At 34.9% G+C, this 21658-nt stretch overlaps 1 protein-coding gene across 20 annotated transcripts in view; it reads left to right on the forward strand.

The window, feature by feature from the left end:
- Positions 1 to 21658, forward strand: part of MPDZ (multiple PDZ domain crumbs cell polarity complex component) — a 172941-nt gene that overhangs the window by 91906 nt on the left and 59377 nt on the right. For all 20 annotated transcript variants that reach the window (XM_064381629.1, XM_064381589.1, XM_021675929.2 and 17 more), the window contains exons 18-22: positions 443 to 559; positions 3296 to 3463; positions 10395 to 10676; positions 10935 to 11058; positions 18998 to 19196. In XM_064381629.1, the coding sequence (XP_064237699.1) occupies positions 443 to 559; positions 3296 to 3463; positions 10395 to 10676; positions 10935 to 11058; positions 18998 to 19196 (890 nt within the window). The remainder of the gene's footprint in view (positions 1 to 442; positions 560 to 3295; positions 3464 to 10394; positions 10677 to 10934; positions 11059 to 18997; positions 19197 to 21658) is intronic.

The following is a 21658-nucleotide window of genomic DNA, read 5'->3' on the forward strand; positions in this document are numbered from 1 at the left end:
ATTTTGTTTTTCTGCAACTTCTTTTATTTCTTAATACCTAAAAGTTGTTTCATTTCTCTATTAGGAAGTCATTGTTTGACCAGAATATTTTGCAGATAAAAATAACTAGAAGATTATTACAGAATTTTAAAAAATCATTGATTTAGAAAAATAAATTTTTATAAGAATGAAAAGTTAGTAGAAAGGGATTCCCATCCCACAGGTGATTTTTATATTAGAATAAATAATCCTCATTGTCTCATACCAAATAAATGTTAAATATAAATATCAGATTTCATATTTATCATTCTATGTGAAAGTCATATAATTTGAAAACTTTCCTATTTCTTTCTCTTCCCCTATCACTTTTCCTACCTTTACCCTTCCTTTCCCATTTCCTTTCCTCTTTGCTGTTCTCTCTCTTTTCCATGAACTGGTCCTTGAACACCCATTTTCCCTACAGCTTTCACCAGAAGAAGGTTATGTTTCTGCTAAGGAGGATTCCTTTCTCTACCCACCACACTCCTGTGAGGAAGAAGGACTGGCTGACAAACCCCTCTTCAGGGCTGACTTGGCTCTGGTTAGTGGCTATGACTTATCAAGCTTTTTTTTCAGAAACCTTGTGTGTCTTACTTTGCCTTTCAGAATATTCTGAAGAAATCTGTATTCTTTGTTCATCATTATATTTTGGAAAGATAAATATGTTTTCTCCAACTTAGTTCTCACAAATGAAACTGGGAAGAAAAACCTTAATCAATATGAAAAATATTTGTGAGGAAAATTTAATTAGCGTTGCATTGTGGCAGTATGTAGAATTAATCTTTGTACTATATCTAAGGTTATTGGAGCATTTGTTTGCTCCAACTTCATTCTTAGATATCTCTAGGCATTCTTTAACTGTGTTCAGTATTCAGTCACAAATCAGTGTTTTGGCTTTATTTAATGAGGTAATAGGTATCTTTTTTTCATTAGATATTAATAGTGTGAAAATCATATAAATTGGTTCAGTTATTAAGAACATCACAGTTTTAAGGAAAGGTAAAGTCCATGTTTTCTGTAAATACATTTAAGTAAATATACTGATTTACCAGAAAAATTTAAATTAAAATTTTATTTCTGTTTGATGTTTAAAAAAGTATCCATTGGAATAAAAGTATTTGGAGCCACTCTGCTCTGAAGAAACTTTTTTTCTGGTACAGGGTACAATGCTATATGAATAACTAAAGGATAAAACTAAATACCAGGCGTAACTATACATGTGACATTTACTCATTATAAATACAAGTAGTACATCCTGTTCACTTTACCCCTACTATTATAGCTAGGTTCCTGACTTAACTTTTTTTGTGGGGCAAATGTTGTGCACTGTTGCTAGAAAGGAATATACTTGCTTTTTAAATACTTGTTTTAATTTTGTTAGACTAGAGAAATGTTTAAAACCTGTTAAATTCTTCATTATGTATTTATAACTGTGCACACCTTGCTTTAAAACAGAGTGAATTATTTCTTTGACTATATATACATTTTGCTGATTCTAATTTTGGGGGAGACAATTCTTTTTGTTAGTATTTTAAAATTGCAAGCTCTTGAAATAGCCATTTGAAAAGTTTTGGTATATGTTGTAATAAATGCAATAATTTCATACTGTAATATTTAACATACCAGGTAACTTATGGCCCTGCTCTCCATGGGTGTTATGTTAGCACTTCAAAACTAGATAGCTTAAGTATATACAATGAATTACATAAGGTACTGTGGTGTTAAATAGTACCCAGCCATAGAAAATACTTTTTGATTGTTGCAGGATACATATACTGTATATGATTGTTTCTAAAGTACCAGAAGAAATAATATTCTCTTTAGAGTTTACATGGCTTCCTTGAACCTCTTCAAATGGATGCCAATCAAAAGGAAGATTAGTTCCACTTTTATGTGAGCTTAGCATCTTATAATGGTAATATGCATCCTGGGTCTTCTCCCTAGCCAGCTAAGTAATCTTGGACTGGTCACTCAACTTCTTTGGGTCTTAGTGTTTTATCTCTACAGTAAATAAACAATTGATTGGGTCTTAGTGTTTTATCTCTACAATAAATAAATGAATTGATTCTCCTAAGATGCAAAGACATCAAAAATAGGCATACAGATTATATTGAGGTATTCTTTCCTTAATGTTACTTAAATACGTATCATAATCTATGACACAAGCCTTAGTTAACACTCTCTATCTAGATTGTTGTACGTTATGTGTATTTGTAAGGGTCAACCTCCCACATAGTGAGTCACTAGTGAATTTGAACATGTATTATTGGGCCTATGAAATGTATTTGAAGAGAGAATCACTTCAAAATGGCCACAGGTATTTTTAATAGTTTTTTTTTTGTGTGTGTGTGTAAGAATGTGACCTGGTATGATGTTACAATTCTTCTAACTTCTGCTGGCCAAATAGTAAGTTGAAGTTACAAAAAAAAAAAAAAAAAAAAAAAAAAAAAAGAACATACGAAATTTTGTCAAGATAGACAGGAAATACTTGTAATATCAGAGAAGGGTAGTATATATTTCATTTCTACCTATTCTAAGGTATGACTGTGAGTGAATTACAAAAAGAACTTCAAGCTCATCATGATTTAATTATTTCTCTTGGTTCTGTGACAGAAGACAGCAATAGGATTATTAGAGAATATGTAGTGAAATTCTCTGTCTCACTCTTTATGAGTTTTCTAACAAGTTTATAACTTAAAGCTTCACCAAAACCAGATCATAATTAGGCCCCTTGTTTGTTAGTATAATTTTAGCATGAAATCACAGATTTTCTTTTTGGTTTCTGCAACTTGAATGGTTTTAAAATCTAGTTCAAGATAATTTAAACAAAATATATAGTTTTAGTGTGGCTTACAAATACATAATTGCCTAGCTCCCTTGTTGAATAACAGTTTATTTTAGTTGACTAGAAAAAGTTATGACACAATTTTATTATAAAATTATAAGAGTTGGGCATGGGAACTGAAAAAAAGTAAATATTTTTCTTAACTGTGCATCTGTTTAAACTTAGAATTGATCCAGGCCCTTTGTTAATTGTTGCCTTTAGCCCTTTTATTGATGAAATAAAATAACCTTGTATGCCAGCACTTTCTGCTGTAGGTGGGCTATTTGTCCTTGTTGTGCTGCATTAGCAGTCTCTGATGAGAATGAAGAGGGCGTATAGAAAAATAATAGATAAAAGAATGATACCAGTTTGCCTTTTAGTTTCAAATGGACGTTGTTTGTCATATATGTAATAGAACAGAATTCCCAACTGACACTATTTTTTTATTTCTAGGTGGACGCAAATGATGTTGACTTAGTAGATGAATCCACATTTGAGTCTCAATACTCTCCTGATAATGACAGCATCTACTCTACTCAAGCCTCTGTTTTATCTCTTCATGGCAGTTCTTGTGGTGATGGCCTGAACTATGGTTCCTCCCTTCCATCGTCTCCTCCTAAGGTACAAAGGAAATGCCAGTTTTTCTTTTATGAGAAAATCTTTTGTATAATTTTCCAGAGGTCAGTCCTTATGGGGAGTTGTGGGAATAACATATTAGAGACATTATGTTTCTCCAGTTGTGCAGTCATTGTTGGATTAAAGTACAATTTCATTTAGCTAATGTTGGTTAGATAACTTTCAGATTAATAGAAAGTATATAAATCTAGTGTCTGAGACAGAATGATAGACACAGAGGCTCCAATCTTTGATTAGAGTTTACCTGTCAGAAAGAAAAATTTAACATATATTTCTCAAGCTGTGTTTTTAGCAGTGTCTACTTTGGAAAAATTACAAGAATAACTTTATTTTCTTAATGGTTTTAAAACTGACTTCTATACAAAGTTGGATAGTAAAATACTTACTGCATTAATATAACATTTACTAGCTATGTTAAACTTAACGCTGTCATATGTTTTTATACAAAATGATGCCAAAGAATACTTTACATAAAAAATCACAGTGAATGGTAAATTATGTTTGTGTCACTGGATATGAATGAAGAGTTTAGTCACTATTTGACATATTTGTGCCATTTATGTCTTAGGAATAGATTATTGGCATAAATGCCCCAACTCTATTCATTTTCTTGGTGACATACTCTATAATGTTCAAAAAGTAATATTTTTAAGTGTATCCAGTGTTTTGGGTTTGAAATGGTATCTTATTATTTTAATTTGGATTTCCTGATTACTAATGAGAATGAATATTTTTTCATAATATTGACCATTTGGTTTTTACTTTTCATCAAAGATCTCTTCATATCTTTTGGCCATTTGTATTGGGTTACTCATTTTTCTTTCGATTTGTTGCAGTTGTTTGTTTTTTGGAAATTGATATGCAAAGCAATTCAACATATATTTTTTATGAATATGTGTGTACATGTGTATAGTAAAATCTAAAACTGTTTTGGCAGGATACTTCTCAACTTCAAAAAAGAAGTTATCCTTGGAGTAAAAAGGAAGTATGGGAATTTAGCTATGTAATGTTTAATACATTATAACATATTATGAAGAAAGAGAGATTGAAGAAAATATGGCAATATGTTTATATCTGTTAAATCATAGCAAAGAGTTCATATATGAATATACTTTCTATTTTTCCATGCCAGAAATATGCCATAAACATACATTTAAAATTGAGTTGAAAAGACTGGACAATATTTTTTAATATATGAAATATGTGTTTTCTACATAAATTGAATTCAGTGGGAAGGAGTATTTATGAATAAGTTGGAAAGTGGAATTTCCATAGGTCTAGCACAGTTTTCCTCCTTTCCTGATTAACAGATTTTTTGGCCAGAACATTTTCAAAGCAGTTTTTCTTTTATGTTCAAGGTGCACCTGTTATCCTTGCAAATGATGCTGAGCAATCTCCTTGAATTGGTTGCAAGGTATAATCTTGAGTGGAGCAGCTGCTCCTCTCTTACCACACCTGAGACTGTCTCTCTGGCTGTGTCCTGTCTGGAACATGTTCAGTCTTTACTGGCCTCAGGGCTGGAAGCTGAGTTCATCTCCTGATGGAATCTCCTGATCCACAGCATAACATACTTCTTCTTGCCAGTGGACAGATTGCATTGTTTAACTTAGTAATTGTTACTTAAAGGGATTACACAGTCTGCATACTGAGAAGCATATATTTTACAGGGCAAATGCTGGCTGTATGCAGCACAACATATTGGCTTACTGAAGTATGTTTGCCTCCTTTTTTTCCCCCCCTGAGTAGTTTACTCTTTTGTTGAAGCAAATTTTGGCAAGCTGGTTTATCAACTGAAATACTTAAACTACAAAACAACAAAGAAGACATTAATGAGGGTGTTTTAAAACACATTGTGAAACTCCTGTGTACTCTCAGTTTTCTTAGAAAGCAAGACTGTTCCTGCATCATGGTAAAATTTCTGCAACATTTTATATTTTTGGTGACAACTTTTTAATACCTAGACTTTTACTGAAATTTTTTGTGTAAATAAAATAAATATATAATGCATTGTTTCTTTGCACTAAATTTATCTTATTTTTAGAAATAAAAGTTGGTATAGCAGCTGGACGTGGTGGCTTACACCTGTAATCCCAGCACTGTGGGAGGCCAAGGCGGGCAGATTCCAAGGTCAGGAGATCAAGACCATCCTGGCCAACATTGTGAAACCCCACCTCTACTAAAAATACCAAAATTAGCTGGGCATGGTGGCGGGCACCTGTAGTTCTAGCTACTCAGGAGGCTGAGGCAGGATAATTGCTTGAATCCAGGAGGCAGAGGTTACAGTGAGCCAAGATCGCGTTATTGCATTTCAGCCTGGCGACAGTGAGACTCTGTCTCAAAAAAAAAAAAGGAAAACAAAGATGCCTCTATCCTGATTTGAAAGAAGGATAAAATAGAGTGTAAGGATGTTAGATTTTTGACTTTGCTAAATATGATAATCTTGTAGCCTTAAATGGCAACTGGAAATGAACAAATAATTTTACTTTTCTCTTCCCCTTGACGAATGGTCCTTTGGCCTTGGTAACGTATACTAACATAAGTGGTCCGTAGTAATCATCTAGAGTACAAACTCTTCATAGAGGGAGGCCTCGCTCTTCAGGGTAGCTTTAAACACCAAAGAGCTGTAGCCATAAGTTTGGGCTCTCCCTCACAAAATTCTCTAATTGGGGGGTCCATTCTACTTGATTTTTTAAAAGAATATGTGTTTGCTTAATTTGATTAGTTACCATGTAACAATTTAAGAGAAATAACCATTACCCAAGAACCTGAAAAATATACCTGCCTCTTTGGCATTTGGCTTAATATAGGCAGGTCATTGAAATAATGGATTTTAAAAGCAACGTGGCCATAGCCAGTGAGTTTTTTCCTTTCTTATTCTTTTAAGTTTTAATTTCTTTGGTTAATCATTTTACTCTTTTTCCTTGTTACCTCCAAAGATATGACAAAATACAGAAATAATTGTTTTTTAAATTTAAATATTTGCAGACTTTTGTTTAAAATCTTAACATGGTTTTTAGAACATACTTGTTTTATTTTTTCCTATTTTGATTCAAAAATACAACTGATAAAGATTTAATATCTATTGAAGTTTCCCCTTCTATTCCTTATTCACATCTCTACACCCTGCCCTCCCATATATACCAGTACTCTTCCTCTCTCCACGGATGATATTGTTACCAGTGTGGTGCCTGTCCTTCGTCCTGAATATCAGTTCTGCCAGGAAATACTTTGGATTCTAGTGCAGGTTGAACCTGATGTTTGTCAAGATAGGAACCTTTTTGCATCTTGTGCATCAAACTCAACTAACGGACTTCGTGATTTTTTTCGGTGGTCTGAACATTCTCACAAATTCTTACTGTCATTCTCTAGCATAAAATATTATTGCCTTCACATCCATGTTTAGAATGTTGATACTGTTTCTTATTTTATTTTTATTTTTTTGGCGGATGGGGTTAGAATAGAAAACTAAATCACTGTAATCGAAATGATGGGAGTGACTGTGAAAATCTTAGTGACAAAATTGCAGGCTCTCAAAGGTATAAAAGATGTTACCTTTTTCCTTAGCAGCATCAGAGTCAAAACAATAAAGGAAGTGCATCTTACCTCAGGAAGAGTGGGAGAAAGACAGTTGGAGCAGCTGTGCTTGCAATATTTTTTTTAAAGTATAATAATTCTCTGGTAGACTGCTTATTAAAGAAAAGTAGGTAGTAGCTATTGAATACTTAAGTATTTAGTTCATTTTTGTAAATATATTATCTGGGTAAATTATATGTCCAAGTCTAACCTTAATTTATGCATTGCACTTAAGAAATAGAACTTTTTAAAAGTATGTTTGACATTTTAATGTAACCTTTTCCCAGTTTTTTACTGAGGACAAGAATATATCAAGTGAAGTCACATATTAATATAGACTTTCGAAAGACTTAGCTTTAGCTATCAAGTTGCACTGGGAAATTGTGGTTATTTTTGTACGTCTTATGAGGGAAGAACTGTTTTTCTTTTAGATCCATAAGACTTTTAAAAATAAAACTGAGTTGGTTGTTGAGCAACCAGAAATGTTTCTGAAGTGGGCGTATGTTGTCTACTGTGTTGATTAGCTCTTTCTTTTCTATGTGTCTGTGTTAACTCCTTCATGAATAATGCATGGGACTGTTATACCATTTACAGTGCACCCCAGCTAACAAGGGTGACTTGACCTCTTTTTCTAATGAAAAGCAGTTTTGATTGTTATCTTTATCTTTATTTGAGGCATGGGGGAGATGATTTACTGCTAATTATTATAATAAATTTAGTAATATGGAAGCTAACCAATTCTGTAGTAAGTACATTATTACTTTTCATAAGAATAAAATTATCAAAGTTGGGTGAGGGAACCAACATGTTATTGTTTAGATCCTGAAATGTGGAGGATGATACCTTCCTATCATTTGTTTCTGAAGATACTACAGATGTTAATTGCTTATATGATATTTCCACTTGCCTCAATTCTTTGTACTAGGAATATCTGATAATTCTAGAGCGATAATAACTTACATTCAAGGAAAAGAGTATATAATAAATTGTGCTGGAGCAATTAATTACCCATTCAGGAAAAAAATGACAGACCCATATCTCACACCACACCCTGAAATAAATCTAGGTGGTTAAAATCTAAAACAAAGCATTTATAAAATAGAAGAAAAATACTAGAAAGCATTTCATTTACTTTTTGTGAAAGGACTTATTAAGTAATACATAAAACACAGAAACACAAAAAAATGACAAATTTGGTTACAGAAATAACTTCTGCATGACGAAATATTACCTATTAAACTTAAAGACAAGTGACAGACTGGGAGAATATTTGCAGTGTATATCACAAAGACTTTGTATTCAGGCTATGACAATGACAAGAAGAATGTCTGTTCTTCACCATAAATACCTGTAAATGCCTATTAAGATAATTTTCTCTTGGAGGCCCCTGTGAATCCAGATCAATTAATGTCTTACTTTTTATGTTCTTGATCATTTCATAAATAGGAACTTCAAAGTAATTAGAACTGAATTGCATTTTAAGTGAAATTTGAAATTATAAGTTATTTGCTTCTTTATGTAATTTGAACTCTGAGACAATGTTGGATAAAGAATATGAAGATGATGTTAACAGAAGAAATACAAATGGCTTATCCTTGATAACTGTTAGGAACACACGTAGTAAAACATCAATGAATATATTTATTATAAATCAAATTGCTAAACTGATCTAGGGCTGGCAAGATTCATTAACAGGTATTCCTATATTTTCCTTTTGCAAGAGAAAATTAGAAGACAATTTAACAGTACGTACCAATATTTTAAGTGTGCATATCATTTGACCAACCACTGCAATTCTAGTGATTCATAGTGAATATATCTTCACATGTATGCACAAAGTTGTAGAATATAAATTACAGCAGTAGCTTACAATTATTGGTCATTTTCTATTAAGTCAGGCCTTTTTTTAGTACTTTGTGAGTATTAATACTCTCTGTCCTCCCAACAGTCCTGTATTAGGTTCTATTAATTTTCCCATTAGCAGATGAGAGAGCCAAGGCATAATGTTTCAGTAACTTGTCAAAGCTCTAACATTTAATTAGTAGTGAGCCAGCATTTGAACTCAGGCATCCTGGCTTCAGAGTCTACACACCAGTGTCTTTCATACTTAGGAATAACTTACAGCCATAAGAAGATTAAAGTTGACTTGTTTTTAAACTCAGATCAAGATGCAAAGATACTGCAAAAAAAGTAAAAATGCTATTTATTGTATGATTGTGTTTAGTTTTTTAAAATGTATATCTGCTATATCTGCTTCTATGTGTGAGTATGTACAAGTGTAGTTGTGTGTGTATATTATGCAAATGCATTAAAAATTTGATGGATAAACACCTAACTTATGCCAGCCATTTTTACTGGTGAAGGGAATGGAAATAGGAGCCATAGCAAAGACTCTTCATATTGTATTCTGTATCCATACACAATACATGTCTGTATCTTGAATCCTTTATGCAATAATATATTCATATGATACTTTTATACATTACAAATATCAATAAAAGAATTGAAGGGAAAACTGATTGGTTTATTCAACAGCAGTTTATGAAGCGACTGCTTGCCCAAGGCACATTAGTGTTGCAATATATCTGTTGTAAGTAGATCCACATATTTATATAGAACTATAAAATTTTAGTTTCAAAGGGTTGTAGAAATTGTCTAATATAAAGCTAAGAGAGGTTCTGTGATCTACAGATTGTTAATCACAGAGCCTGGATTTAGAGCCTACATTTTATGACATCCCATTTTACTATTCCTTCTGTTATATCTTACAGAATATTTATGCAAATTTTTCCTATGATAATCTGAATTGTAAAGCTTTCTGTTCTTCTCCATAACTACTTATAAATACCTATCAAAATAATTTTGTCTTGGAGGCTTTTGTGAGTCCGAATCAATTAATGTCATAGTTTTTATATTCTTGATCTCATAATAAATAGGAACTTCAGACTGATAGGAAACAAACTACACTTTAAGTGAGATTTGGAAGTATATTACTTGCTCTTCTATGTAATTTGAACTCTGAATAATTTTATTTGTGGAAAGAACATAGTATTATATCTAAATGATCTTATGTACAGTATCTTGTACAAGTATAACTCAGTAGAACATGAGATGTATGACTTGCAGGAAATGTATTTAAAAGGATTTATGAGAATACAGATACACAGAAAATCTGCTAAGTGAAAAATTGTATGTTTGTTAAGGCTTTTTGAGTAATAAATAATTGTTATATTTTGTGTTTTACTAAATTGTTGTTAATTAAGAAGTGATATTATGAATTACATTGATGTAATTCTGGTCACATTTTTTATTTTTTTTTTTAATTTTTTTTCTCAACCACCAGGATGTTATCGAAAATTCTTCTAATCCAGTGCTTGATCTCCATATGTCTTTGGAAGAACTATATACCCAGAATCTCCTACAAAGACAGGATGAGAATACACCTTCAGTAGACATAAGTATGGGGACTACTTCTGGCTTTACTATAAATGACTGCACACCTGCAAATGCCATTGAACAACAATGTGAATGTGAAAACACAATAGTGTGGAATGAATCTCATTTACCTAGTGAAGTTATATCAAGTGCAGAACTTCCTTCTGTGCTACTCGATTCAGCTGGAAAGGTAATATTTTAAAGATATGGTTTGTGTTTTATGATGAGGTAGGGAATAATGAAGGGTTATTCTAGCTAATCTCTTCATTTGGAATTAGTGCTTCTTGACACTAAGATTTTCAGAGAGCAACCTATGAACTTGTTTTGGTTGTAGGTTCTTGCAGAATAAAGCACAATCAATTAGAGAATATGCGTGATGTTGAAATCACACTCCAAAGTCTAGTTTCCCTTTCCATGTGACTTGTGACTTGTTTTTTCTTTCTTACAGAGCTCTGAGTACCTACTTGAACAGAGCTCCCTGTCCTCTAATGCTGAGTGTGTCATGCTTCAAAATGTATCCAAAGAATCTTTTGAAAGGACTATTACTATAGCAAAAGGCAATTCTAGCTTAGGTAAGTTTCTCATTTTCCTCATATACCTCTACTGCTTAACCCCCTTGACCAAGGGGAAATATTGAATATGGTAAATTTCAATATTTTTTGCTGTAGATAAGAGAACAGATGGTAGAAATTTTCCTTTAGTTTTTGTGGTTTTTCTTTCTATGTCCTCATTATTTTTTCTGAAATGGTTTACAGGTTTGTTTACTTCATGTGAGCAGAAATCCCTCATTCTCTTAATTATTTCAGAGTATTCACAAGTCTCATTTACATTCAGTAAAAGATATATGAATTGTGTATGAAACAGCAAATCAGAAAGGGAATTCTTAGAAAAGGAAAAGTCAGCAATTTAGAACTCTAAATTCTTTGGAAAAGTAAATGATTAGTTTCTTTGAATGTACCAGTGATGTATAAGTCAGTCTGTATTTAATTTCTTTCACTCACTGAAAGAAAGACTAAAAAGACAACCAGGTGTGCCACTACCAAAATGTAAATGTGAGTTATTCAGTAGGACTTCCCAGGTGGCAGGATTTTTGTGTCCTCTTTTACCCACAAAACCCTCTGAATTAGGCAAAGAAGACTTTCTGTAGAAATATCCTAATTACAATAGCTAAAACTGTGTCGAGGCAGAGCATATTTGTTCTCTCGTTGAGTTATACAGTCATGTGACTCAGCCCTGTCCTTTTTGATAAATAGGATGGTAGATTGCTCTAAGTGTCCAAATGCAGCCCAAGGCTCTGGTTAATTCAGCTCCAGAGATCCTTTTCCTTCTATGAAGTAACCAACCACTACCCTTTACATTGATATCTTAAGACAGGGTCTTGTTGCCTCTTTAAGTTTTGAGATTTGGCAGAGAAATCCAGCAGTGCTTACTTGATGAGTGGGTTTTCAGCCTTAGTTTCCAAGATTTTGTTCCATTTGGTGGTGGCGGGGTACTATCAACAGCAGCTAACCAGAATTATAGCAGATAATTTCTGTGTTATAATATTTCTTATATATATTACATTTAATAGGATGATACAAAGCTTGAACTGCAGAACTTTTCCATACTCATTAATTATGATACGAATATCTAAGCCATGCCAGAATTATTTCATCGGCTTTAGTGTTTCTGATGCCATGTTACTCAAAATATTAGTTCTGTAGGATGTTAATAGGAGTTATAAATGAGTTCCAAGTTTTAAAGTTTGGGATGAGATAAATTTAAGAAGACAATTTTCTTTTTACCTCTCAATATCTTTTATACTCCAGTGTGCATTGTGAATCACTAAGAGATAATCAAATGTAGCATTTTTCACATTTAATTGGCCATTGAAGCCATTTTTCTTGAACGATTAATAGGACAGAGATTTTGCAAAGCCCATTTAAGCGCTATTATTCTGTCGTATTTGCTAAACTAGCAAACATTTATTTTCATACTATATCCACTATGCAGAGACACCATAATATTACCATTGTTCTCAAAGAACACAAGTTTAAGAGAGTAAGATTTAAATTGACATTTAAAATCCTAAAGGCATTAAAATATTGTACATGCTATGATAGATACTTACACAGAGAACACTGAAGGCTTAAAAGAGGGAACAACTAATCCGTACTCTCCGAGTGTGGAGAAGTTTAGAATGGTTTCAGAAAAGTGGAGATGTATGATTTAGGTCTAAAAAGAGGATATTTTTACCACATAGTTGAGGAACTGGAAAAAGTTGAAAGCTGCTAGAAGTAAAGCAGAGAGATGTGAAATATTACTGAAACTAGTTCTGTATGAATGAAGTGTGTTGTGATGACCTGCAAAGTAAGAAGTGGGAGACAACTGCTTGATGGGTTTGTGTGCAGCACACAGAACTTCTGCTGCAGCCATCTACTGCCTTGTGCTTCCTGTAGGCAGCGAGAGCTAAGGATAGGAGAGTGACATAATCAGATTTGTGTTTTATGAAGGGCATTCAGCTTAGGTTGGCGAAGCAGTTAGGAGGCTCTTGTAAGAGCCATGGTTTGGGTACATCAGATTTTGCAATCTGACTATTTGGGTTGCTTACCAATTTTTTTTTTTTTCTCACAGAGTTTTTGCTTTGTTGCCCAGGCTGGCGTATAGTGGCATGATCTCAGCATACTGCAACTTCCACCGTCTAGGTTCAAGCAATTCTTGTACCTCTCAGCTTCCTGAATAGCTGGAATTACAGGCCTCTGCCACCACACCCAGCTGAATTTTAGTATTTTAGTAGAGATGGGGTTTCACCATGTTGCCCAGACTGGTCTTGAACTCCTGAGCTCAGGCAATCTGCCTGTCTCGGTCTCCCGAAGTGCTAGGATTACTTACCGATTTTTAATTGATTGTGAGAATGTTGAATTTTGTCAAAGCATTTCTTCATCTATTGGAGAAAGTATATGGATTTTCTTATATATTCTGCTAATATGTCAAGATACATCTATTTTTTTATTGTGGTAAAGTATACTAACATAAAATTGACCATTTTCATCATTTTTAAGAGTGCATTTCTGTGGCATTAAGTGCATTTACATTGTTGTGTAGCCATCATCACCATCCATCTCCAGAATGTTTTTATTTTCCCCAGTTGAAACTCTGTATCCATTAAACAATTGTTCCCCATTGCTCTCTCTACCAGTCCCCTATCAACTACCATTTATTTTTCTGTCTCTATGAATTTGACCAAATGCTTCATATAGGTGGAATCATACAATATTTATCCTTGTGTGGCAGGGTATAATGTCTTCAAGGTTCATCCATGTTGTAGCATGTGTCAGAATTTCCTTTTTAAGGCTGAATAATATTCCATTGTATGTATACACTATACTTTGTTTATTCATCATCTGTTGATGGACACTTGAGTTGCTTCCACCTTAGTTTTTAAGTTTTGATATAAAAATATGCTAGGTTAATAAAATTATTAGAAGAAAACAGTGAAAGGTAAAAGTGGCCTACCTTTCCATCATATCTAGAAATCCCTTTAAACCTCAACACCTGACTTTAAATTTAAAGTATAAAAGAGCCCTTTCATTTGTTTAGTGAAAGTAAAACATTTGTCCAGACATGGTGGCTCACACCTGTAATCCCAGTACTTTGGAAGGCCGAAGCAGGCAGATCACCTGAATTCAGAAGTTCAAGACAGGCCTGCCCAACATGGCAAAACCCCGTCTCTACTAAAAACACAAAAAATTTTCCAGGTGTGGTGGCGGGTGCCTATAATTCCAGCTACTCGGGAGACTGAGGCAGTGAGCTGAGATCGAGCCACTGTACTCCAACCTAGGTGACAAGAGTGAAACTCTGTCTCAAAAAAAAAAAATAAAGTGTCCAGGTGCGGTGGCTCACGCCTGTAATCCCAGCACTTTGGGAGGCCGAGGCAGGTGGATCATGAGGTCAAGAGATCGAGACCATCCTGGTCAACGTGGTGAAACCCCGTCTCTACTAAAAATACAAAAAATTAGCTGGGCATGGTGGCGCGTGCCTGTAATCCCAGCTACTCAGGAGGTTGAGGCAGGAGAACTGCCTGAACCCAGGAGGCGGAGGTTGCGGTGAGCCGAGATTGCACCATTGCACTCCAGCCTGGGTAACAAGAGCGAAACTCCATCTCAAAAAAATAAAAAAATAAATAATAAAAAAAAAATAAATAAATAAAGTAAAACATTTAAGTGTGAAATTGCAGCACCATTTAGTTTACCATTCACACTGTGATATAAAAGTATAAATCACAATTAGTTTAACTTTTCTGCTTCATTTCCATTATTGATATGCCCAGTATGTTTATAGGGCTTTCTCCCTGGGTTTTTGATTTCCTGGGACCCAGTGAGGTTCCTCTGGCATTTTGGGGTTAAAATTTACAGCATGCCAAGGCAAGGATATTACTCTGTTATCTCATTTGGCAGGAGATGCTCAATGTTCCAATTTCTATGGCATTTTGAATAAATAAATATAAAGGAATCTTAAAAATCTATGTAAAAAGCATTCAATTTAATTAGGTGTTGACTGTACAACTTGAAATAACAAAAAGTGTGATAAATAGTATTTTAGGAAGTCTAAATAGAGGCTGGCTTTGTGCTGGTGGAAAAGTAAGTTATGAAAGGTTCTATCATTGAGCTCACTTTCTTAGATTCACAGTCTCCCCTTAATCGGCTATATGAGATTGTTTGCAGTTTTAGCTTTGTGAATAATAATTTGTTTCTTTGTCTAGTGATGACCAGAAGAAGTTATTAATAAATGACAGGTTTCTGTAAAAACTGTCATAATCCATTGTTTTGATTTCAGGAATCATTCAGGTTTTTGAACTTTGTTAAATGTAGAGTGAAAATGTTATATACAGAAATAAAGATACATTAATAAATGTCCACATGCATATAATGATTATTAAAAAATTCTAATCTTGATGCTTTTTGATAAGTCTTTGGTCCATTGGTTAATGATGTGGTGTTTGGACTTGAAGGTAAAAAGCAAGGTTCTTCAGGGGAAAAGAAAGGAAAGGAAGATCTTATCTTCCCTTCACTGATTAGATACAGAAACATAGACAGATTCAGGAATTTCTTTGAAATTACTCAGCCCTTAAAGAGGAAGAGTCAGAACTCAAACCTGTCTCTGATTTTCACATATACCATACAATACATTCAGTACTTGAGTTACCCAAGGGCACATTATGATTGTTGTAGTAACAAGCTTCGTTTTAAAACTGAATTAAGATTTACATTTAGTCTTTAGGGAGCAATGTAACCTTGGTTTGCATTTTAAACATATTTTATGAGTTTTGTTTTGTTTTTAGTTTTCTGACTAAATTTTGTTGTACACTTTGTGTCAGGTACTTTGAAAGTTTTACTATACTTAAGTGTTTCTCACTTAATTCTTTAAACAACCATAAGAGAAAATGCCGTCCCTTTTAAGAGATAAGTAAACTGAGGCTCTGTGTGAGGTTAGGTCAGTTGCCCAAGGTTGTACTGATTGGAAGTGGTGGAATTCAGATTTGTAACCAGTTCTCTAGTTCCAAAGTACATGATTTGGGGTTTGGGATATTCTTTGATACTTCTTCCAGGAAAAAATTGAGAGATCTTACAAGTTACAACCAAAATCTAGTTAGTGGAGATTACCCCTAAGTTACTCAACCTTGAAAATTGTCATTTGGTGAAAGGAAAGTATAAGCTCAGCTAACTGATGTTGACTTCTTGGTTTACATGGTTAATGTGACCTGGCAGCCTTCATAGCTGAGAGTTGCAAGTTAAATATGATATTAAAAGTGAATTCAGAGATCATGTTGGCCATAGCTCATGATATGTTTCATGTCTGTGTTTTACCTTTTGTAATCTGCCTGGTGCTAATGAGAACAAGACGATTAGTTAAATTCCCAATGTGATTCACTGAGTTAAATTTTACTTTGTGCTGACACATTTTTATTTTACCAAAGTACAGTTGTATTGTGGGTATTGGTGGGAAAGGTGGCTTTATCATTAAAAACTAGAGTACCTTTTGAAAATTTTCAGAGCCGGTCTTTTTGCTCACCTGAAATTGTATCTTATTATTTTATGGTAAGCAAAGGTGTCTTCTTAACAATACACTTAAAAATCGTCAGTATGAGTCTTACCTGAATATTTTAAGTACATTTAAAAATGTTTTATTTCTATCAGAAAACAATAAGTAGGAGCCTGAATTGCCATATTCAGGCATGAACTATTAGACTAAAAACATAATCAGAATCATTTTTTAAAATGTTTGAAATACCATATCTAATTTGGTATGAGTAGAATTAATATTTGGAAAGACATCATTTTTTCAAATATATAAAAACCTAAAAAGGAATTTGTGACATCTGTCAAAGAAGGTTTTATAAATACCCTGGTAGCTTTATATCTCTCCTTATCTTGTTTAATTATATAATTTTGTTTTGGAAGAAACTTTCAACACTTCATTTTAAGTGAACTTACATTATTTTTGCAAAGTTTTAAATATAATTTTTAAGTTCTGTATTTTTCAAAGAATAGAGTGAGGATCGGATGCAAAGGGAACATTTGGGCCCCTGCCTCCTCCCAAGTCCCTCTGAGCCTCTCTGCCTCCACAGCCATCGCCTAAGTATCAGCTCACTCTCTCCCACTGGCCTGCTGCTTCTCCTGGGGCCCAGGGCCGCTCTGTGAAGGCCCGCCATGGCAGCCCTAGGCCCTCTCGGGCCCTTGCCCCCACCCAGAGAGGGCCTGGAGTTCTGGAGCTAGGCAGGGACGGGGTCGGGCCAGCATCTGGAGGGGAGCCAGGGCCCAGAAAAGCCGACTTGCTCTTCCAGAAGGGCTTTTTGAGGAAGTCATATTGAAGAGTGAGACAGAGTTATCTGTGCAAGAGCTGCAGAAAGAAGGTGTCAGGCAAAGACTTCAAAATGGGCAGAGACTAGATGTATTTGTGGCTAGAATTCAGGGAGTCAAGAAGGACATAACACAAAGCAGAGATGCACACTGCAAAGGCCAGTGTACCCCTGGTCTATAGACTGTGCTGAGCAAGTGTGTTGTGTTTTACTACAATGGGAAACTATTGAAGAGTTGCAGCCAAGGGACTGATAGGATGTGACTTGTCTTTTTTTGTAATGGTCCCTCCATCTTCTGTGGGAATTAATGCATTAAAGGAGATAATAATGAAGGCAGGTGACCAGTTAGGAAGGAGGCTTTTATAAAAAGTCAGGCAAGAGAAGGTGTTGACTTAGTCTAGGGTTAGTATCTAAATGGAAAAAGGTAAATGGATTCAAGATAAATTTTGAAGATAGAAATGACAGGATTTGATGATTGGGTTAAATATAGGGGTTGAGAGAGAGGGATGAATCAAGAAAGACCCCAGTATTTCTACTTTGCATAATGGAAGGTAGTGTGATAGTGCAATTTACCAAAAAAGGGAAGAAAAACGGAGAAATAATGTGAGATTAAAAATTGCAGGTTCAATTTTATACATGCTGAGATTGCATTTCCGTGAGACATCCATGGGATGTGAAAAGAGGGCAGTTTAGGCCAGCGCAGTGGCTCACGCCTGTAATCCCAGCACTTTGGGAGGCCAAGGCGGGCAGATCATGAGGTCAGGAGTTCGAGACCAGTCTGACCAATATGGTGAAACCCATCTCTACAAAAAATGCAAAAATTAGCTGGATGTGGTGGTGTGCGCCTGTGATCCCAGCTACTCAGGAGGCTGAGGCAGGAGAATCACTGGAATCCCCGGAGATGTAGGTTGCAGTGAGCCGAGATCATGCCACTGTACTCCATCCAGCCTGGGCGACAGAGTGAGACTCCATCTTAAAAAAAAAAAAAAAAAAAAGAGGGCAATTTAATATCCAAATTAGAGGCTTAAAGTTCAGAGATAAAATGGAAATAGATTAAGTTCATAGCAATTTACTTCAATAAACTATACTTTCACACACTGTGATAGGCTCCAGGTATGAAGACTTCAATATAAGCTTCTTGATGTTAGGAATTCTGTGCTGTGCTTTTATCCTAAGCAACCAACATAGTTTTGGCACATATTAGCCATATAGTAAACAGATCCTGAATGAACAAGTGACATAGGAATAAGGTAATAGCGGATAATTGCTTAATTTACAGAACGAATTTTCCTTTTGTAGTCTTGATCTTAATTCTCTTTTATGTGTTAGAGACAAACTGCTATTGTAAAACTGATTCAGTTCTATCATAGTACTCTCCCTGAGCGTCCTTTTTATTCAAAGGGGCAACACATCACATTGTCTAAATTACATTCATTCCACAATGTAGACCCATTTCTTTTATAATACATTGACTCTATACAATTTGACAAACATTTACAAATTTACTTAAAAATATTTTTTGTTAGAAACGCTTTTTCTTGTTTTTGCTATTGCTTTTTATTGACTAAAATGTTACTCCTATTTTTATCTACAAATCATAGGAATTATTCAAATTAAAAAGTGAATTTGAAAATCATGTATTTAATTATATTTGCATTTCTCTTTTCCTGTAGGAATGACAGTTAGTGCTAATAAAGATGGCTTGGGGATGATTGTTCGAAGCATTATTCATGGAGGTGCCATTAGTCGAGATGGCCGGATTGCCATTGGGGACTGCATCTTGTCCATTAATGAAGAGTCTACCATCAGTGTAACCAATGCCCAGGCTCGAGCTATGTTGAGAAGACATTCTCTCATTGGCCCTGACATAAAGTAAGTATCATTTGGAGCCCAGTTTGGCTTGGGAAATTCAGGAATTCCAATGAATCAGAATTCTTTTTCAGTATACACTTCTGTTTGAGATACAAACATTATCACACTTTTTAAAAAATATAAATCCCTCAAGAAATTGACTATTTTTGAGTCATTCTCAATTCTAAGTATAGTTTCTTTGAGATTATAGCAGTATTAAAAATTTGAAAATGTTGCTTTGTTTTTTCTTTGTTTTGTTTTATATTTTGTTTTTCTTTTTGAGACGGGGTCTAGCTCTGTTGCCAGGCTGGAGTGCAGTGGTATGATCTTGGCTCACTGCAACCTCTGCCTCCTGGGTTTAAGCAATTCTCCACCTCAGCCTCCTGAGTAGCTGGGATTACAGGCACATGCCACCACACCCGGCTAATTTTTTGTATTTTTGCTAGAGATGGGATTTTACCATCTTGGCCAGGCTGGTCTTGAACTCCTGACCTCATGATCCGCCCACCTTGGCCTCCCAAAGTGCTGGGATTACAGGTGTGAGCCACTGCGCCCGGCCTGTATTTTTTATTATACTTCTCCAGTGATTTCTACAACAACCATAGATGTGTCGGGTGCAATGACTCTCACATAGCAAGAGGGCCCAATTTTAGGATCTTAAAAAGATGTTTGGTTTGGCTTCAATATAAGGAATTGTACCCTACCTAATTCAACTATGTGAATCCTAGAACTAAGCCAGTTCTTTAAGGGCCAGACATGCAAAAAACATAAAACAGTATCCATCTGACTCAAAACTTAACCCTTTCTTGAAATACTTCATAAACCCAGGGGATAGACAATATGTTGGTATGGTCTGTTTGTAGATCATGTAGGATATTTTGTCAGGAAGTGCTTAAGATTTCTGATAATCCCATAATGTACTAAAAGCACATCATATATGTGGTTTGGTTTTTAAGTCACTAAACATTCCTTGAACCAACATAAAAATCAGCTCATGACTTTATTGTGATACTTCATCAATGCGGCATTTGCCTCTAGCATGAATCACTGAATATTTGTTTTTAATGTATGAGGGATGACATGATATAATAAGAGCTCAGGGAAAGATTGTTTACCTGAAATGGATGTAATGATTATTAGTATGGGGGACTTTTATGTATTAATCTTATTTTACTGACTACATTCTCTGTTACTAGTTGTTTTGCAAAGTATATGTCGCTAGGGCTTAGGTAACAAAAGCTGTACAGACTGTTTTTCATTCTGCGGTCAATAAAAAGCAGAGAAGTATATACATTTGGAGCAGATTCCACTATCTTATACAAAAGAAATATTATTTTTAGGCAAAATCTTCACTAATGGGCTTTCATATTTTTGTATGCTTTTTTGACTTTTATTTACAGTTGAATAGATCATCAGATCATGTTACTGTTCCTTAATTACCTTATAATAATTGGAGTACAAGTGAACATCATTAAAAATGTTAGTCCTTTTATCATAAGAAAAGAGAAACTTCAAGTGTTTTCCTTAACATTTATGGCCAGTGTTCCATGACGTAGATCATATGGAGACTATGTATTTATTGTAGGGATTTTAGTTTAAATGGATTAGATATAGTATAAAAGGCAGTTGGCCTAGTAACTGATCATCTGATTTATTGTGCCGTGATGTACATTTATGCTGTGTGTGCTGATACCAGTCTGCTGCCCACTTTTTGGCACTCTGATCACCACATTTAGTACTAGCCCTACCCCTCAGTTCTAATGTACTGCAGAACTTTTAAGAGTAGTTAAAAAATAAGACCATTGTGACACCAGTTTGGCATAAGTCATGCATCTGGTCAACTCTAGAAAACTTTTGGGGTACATTTTTAGGCTCAAAGTCTTTTTTTTTTTGAGACGGAGTTTCGCTCTTGTTACCCAGGCTGGAGTGCAATGGCGTGATCTTGGCTCACCGCAACCTCCGCCTCCTGGGTTCAGGCAATTCTCCTGTCTCAGACTCCTGAGTAGCTGGGATTACAGGCACGCGCCACCACGCTCAGCTAATTTTGTATTTTTAGTAGAGACGAGGTTTCACCATGTTGACCAGGATGGTCTCAATCTCTTGACCTCGTGATCCACCTGCCTCGGCCTCCCAAAGTGCTGGGATTACAGGCATGAGCCACCGCGCCCGACCTCAAAGTCTTTTTTACCCTTTCCTCTTTTTTTTGTTGTTGTATGTTTCCATTTCCCCTCTCCCTCTGATTCAGCAGAATTTACCCAGTCAGGTGGGCAGAAGCTTTATTATGACTATGAAGGATATCTAGAGAGCTAGCTTCATACTTACTTTTGGATCTTAGGAGGCAGAATGTACTGTAGAATCTTACATTTTTTTAAAAAAAGAAGAAAAATCATACAACCTTCCTTCTGGAAATCAATCATCCATTCAGTTAGTCAGTCTCTCTCTCTCATGCAGGTAAACTAACATGCAAACATTCAAAACACATT

This window comes from Aotus nancymaae, unplaced genomic scaffold (assembly GCF_030222135.1).
Source record: "Aotus nancymaae isolate 86718 unplaced genomic scaffold, 86718_ANA_hifiasm-v0.15.2.pri h1tg000003l, whole genome shotgun sequence".
Taxonomy (NCBI): Eukaryota; Metazoa; Chordata; class Mammalia; order Primates; family Aotidae; genus Aotus; species Aotus nancymaae.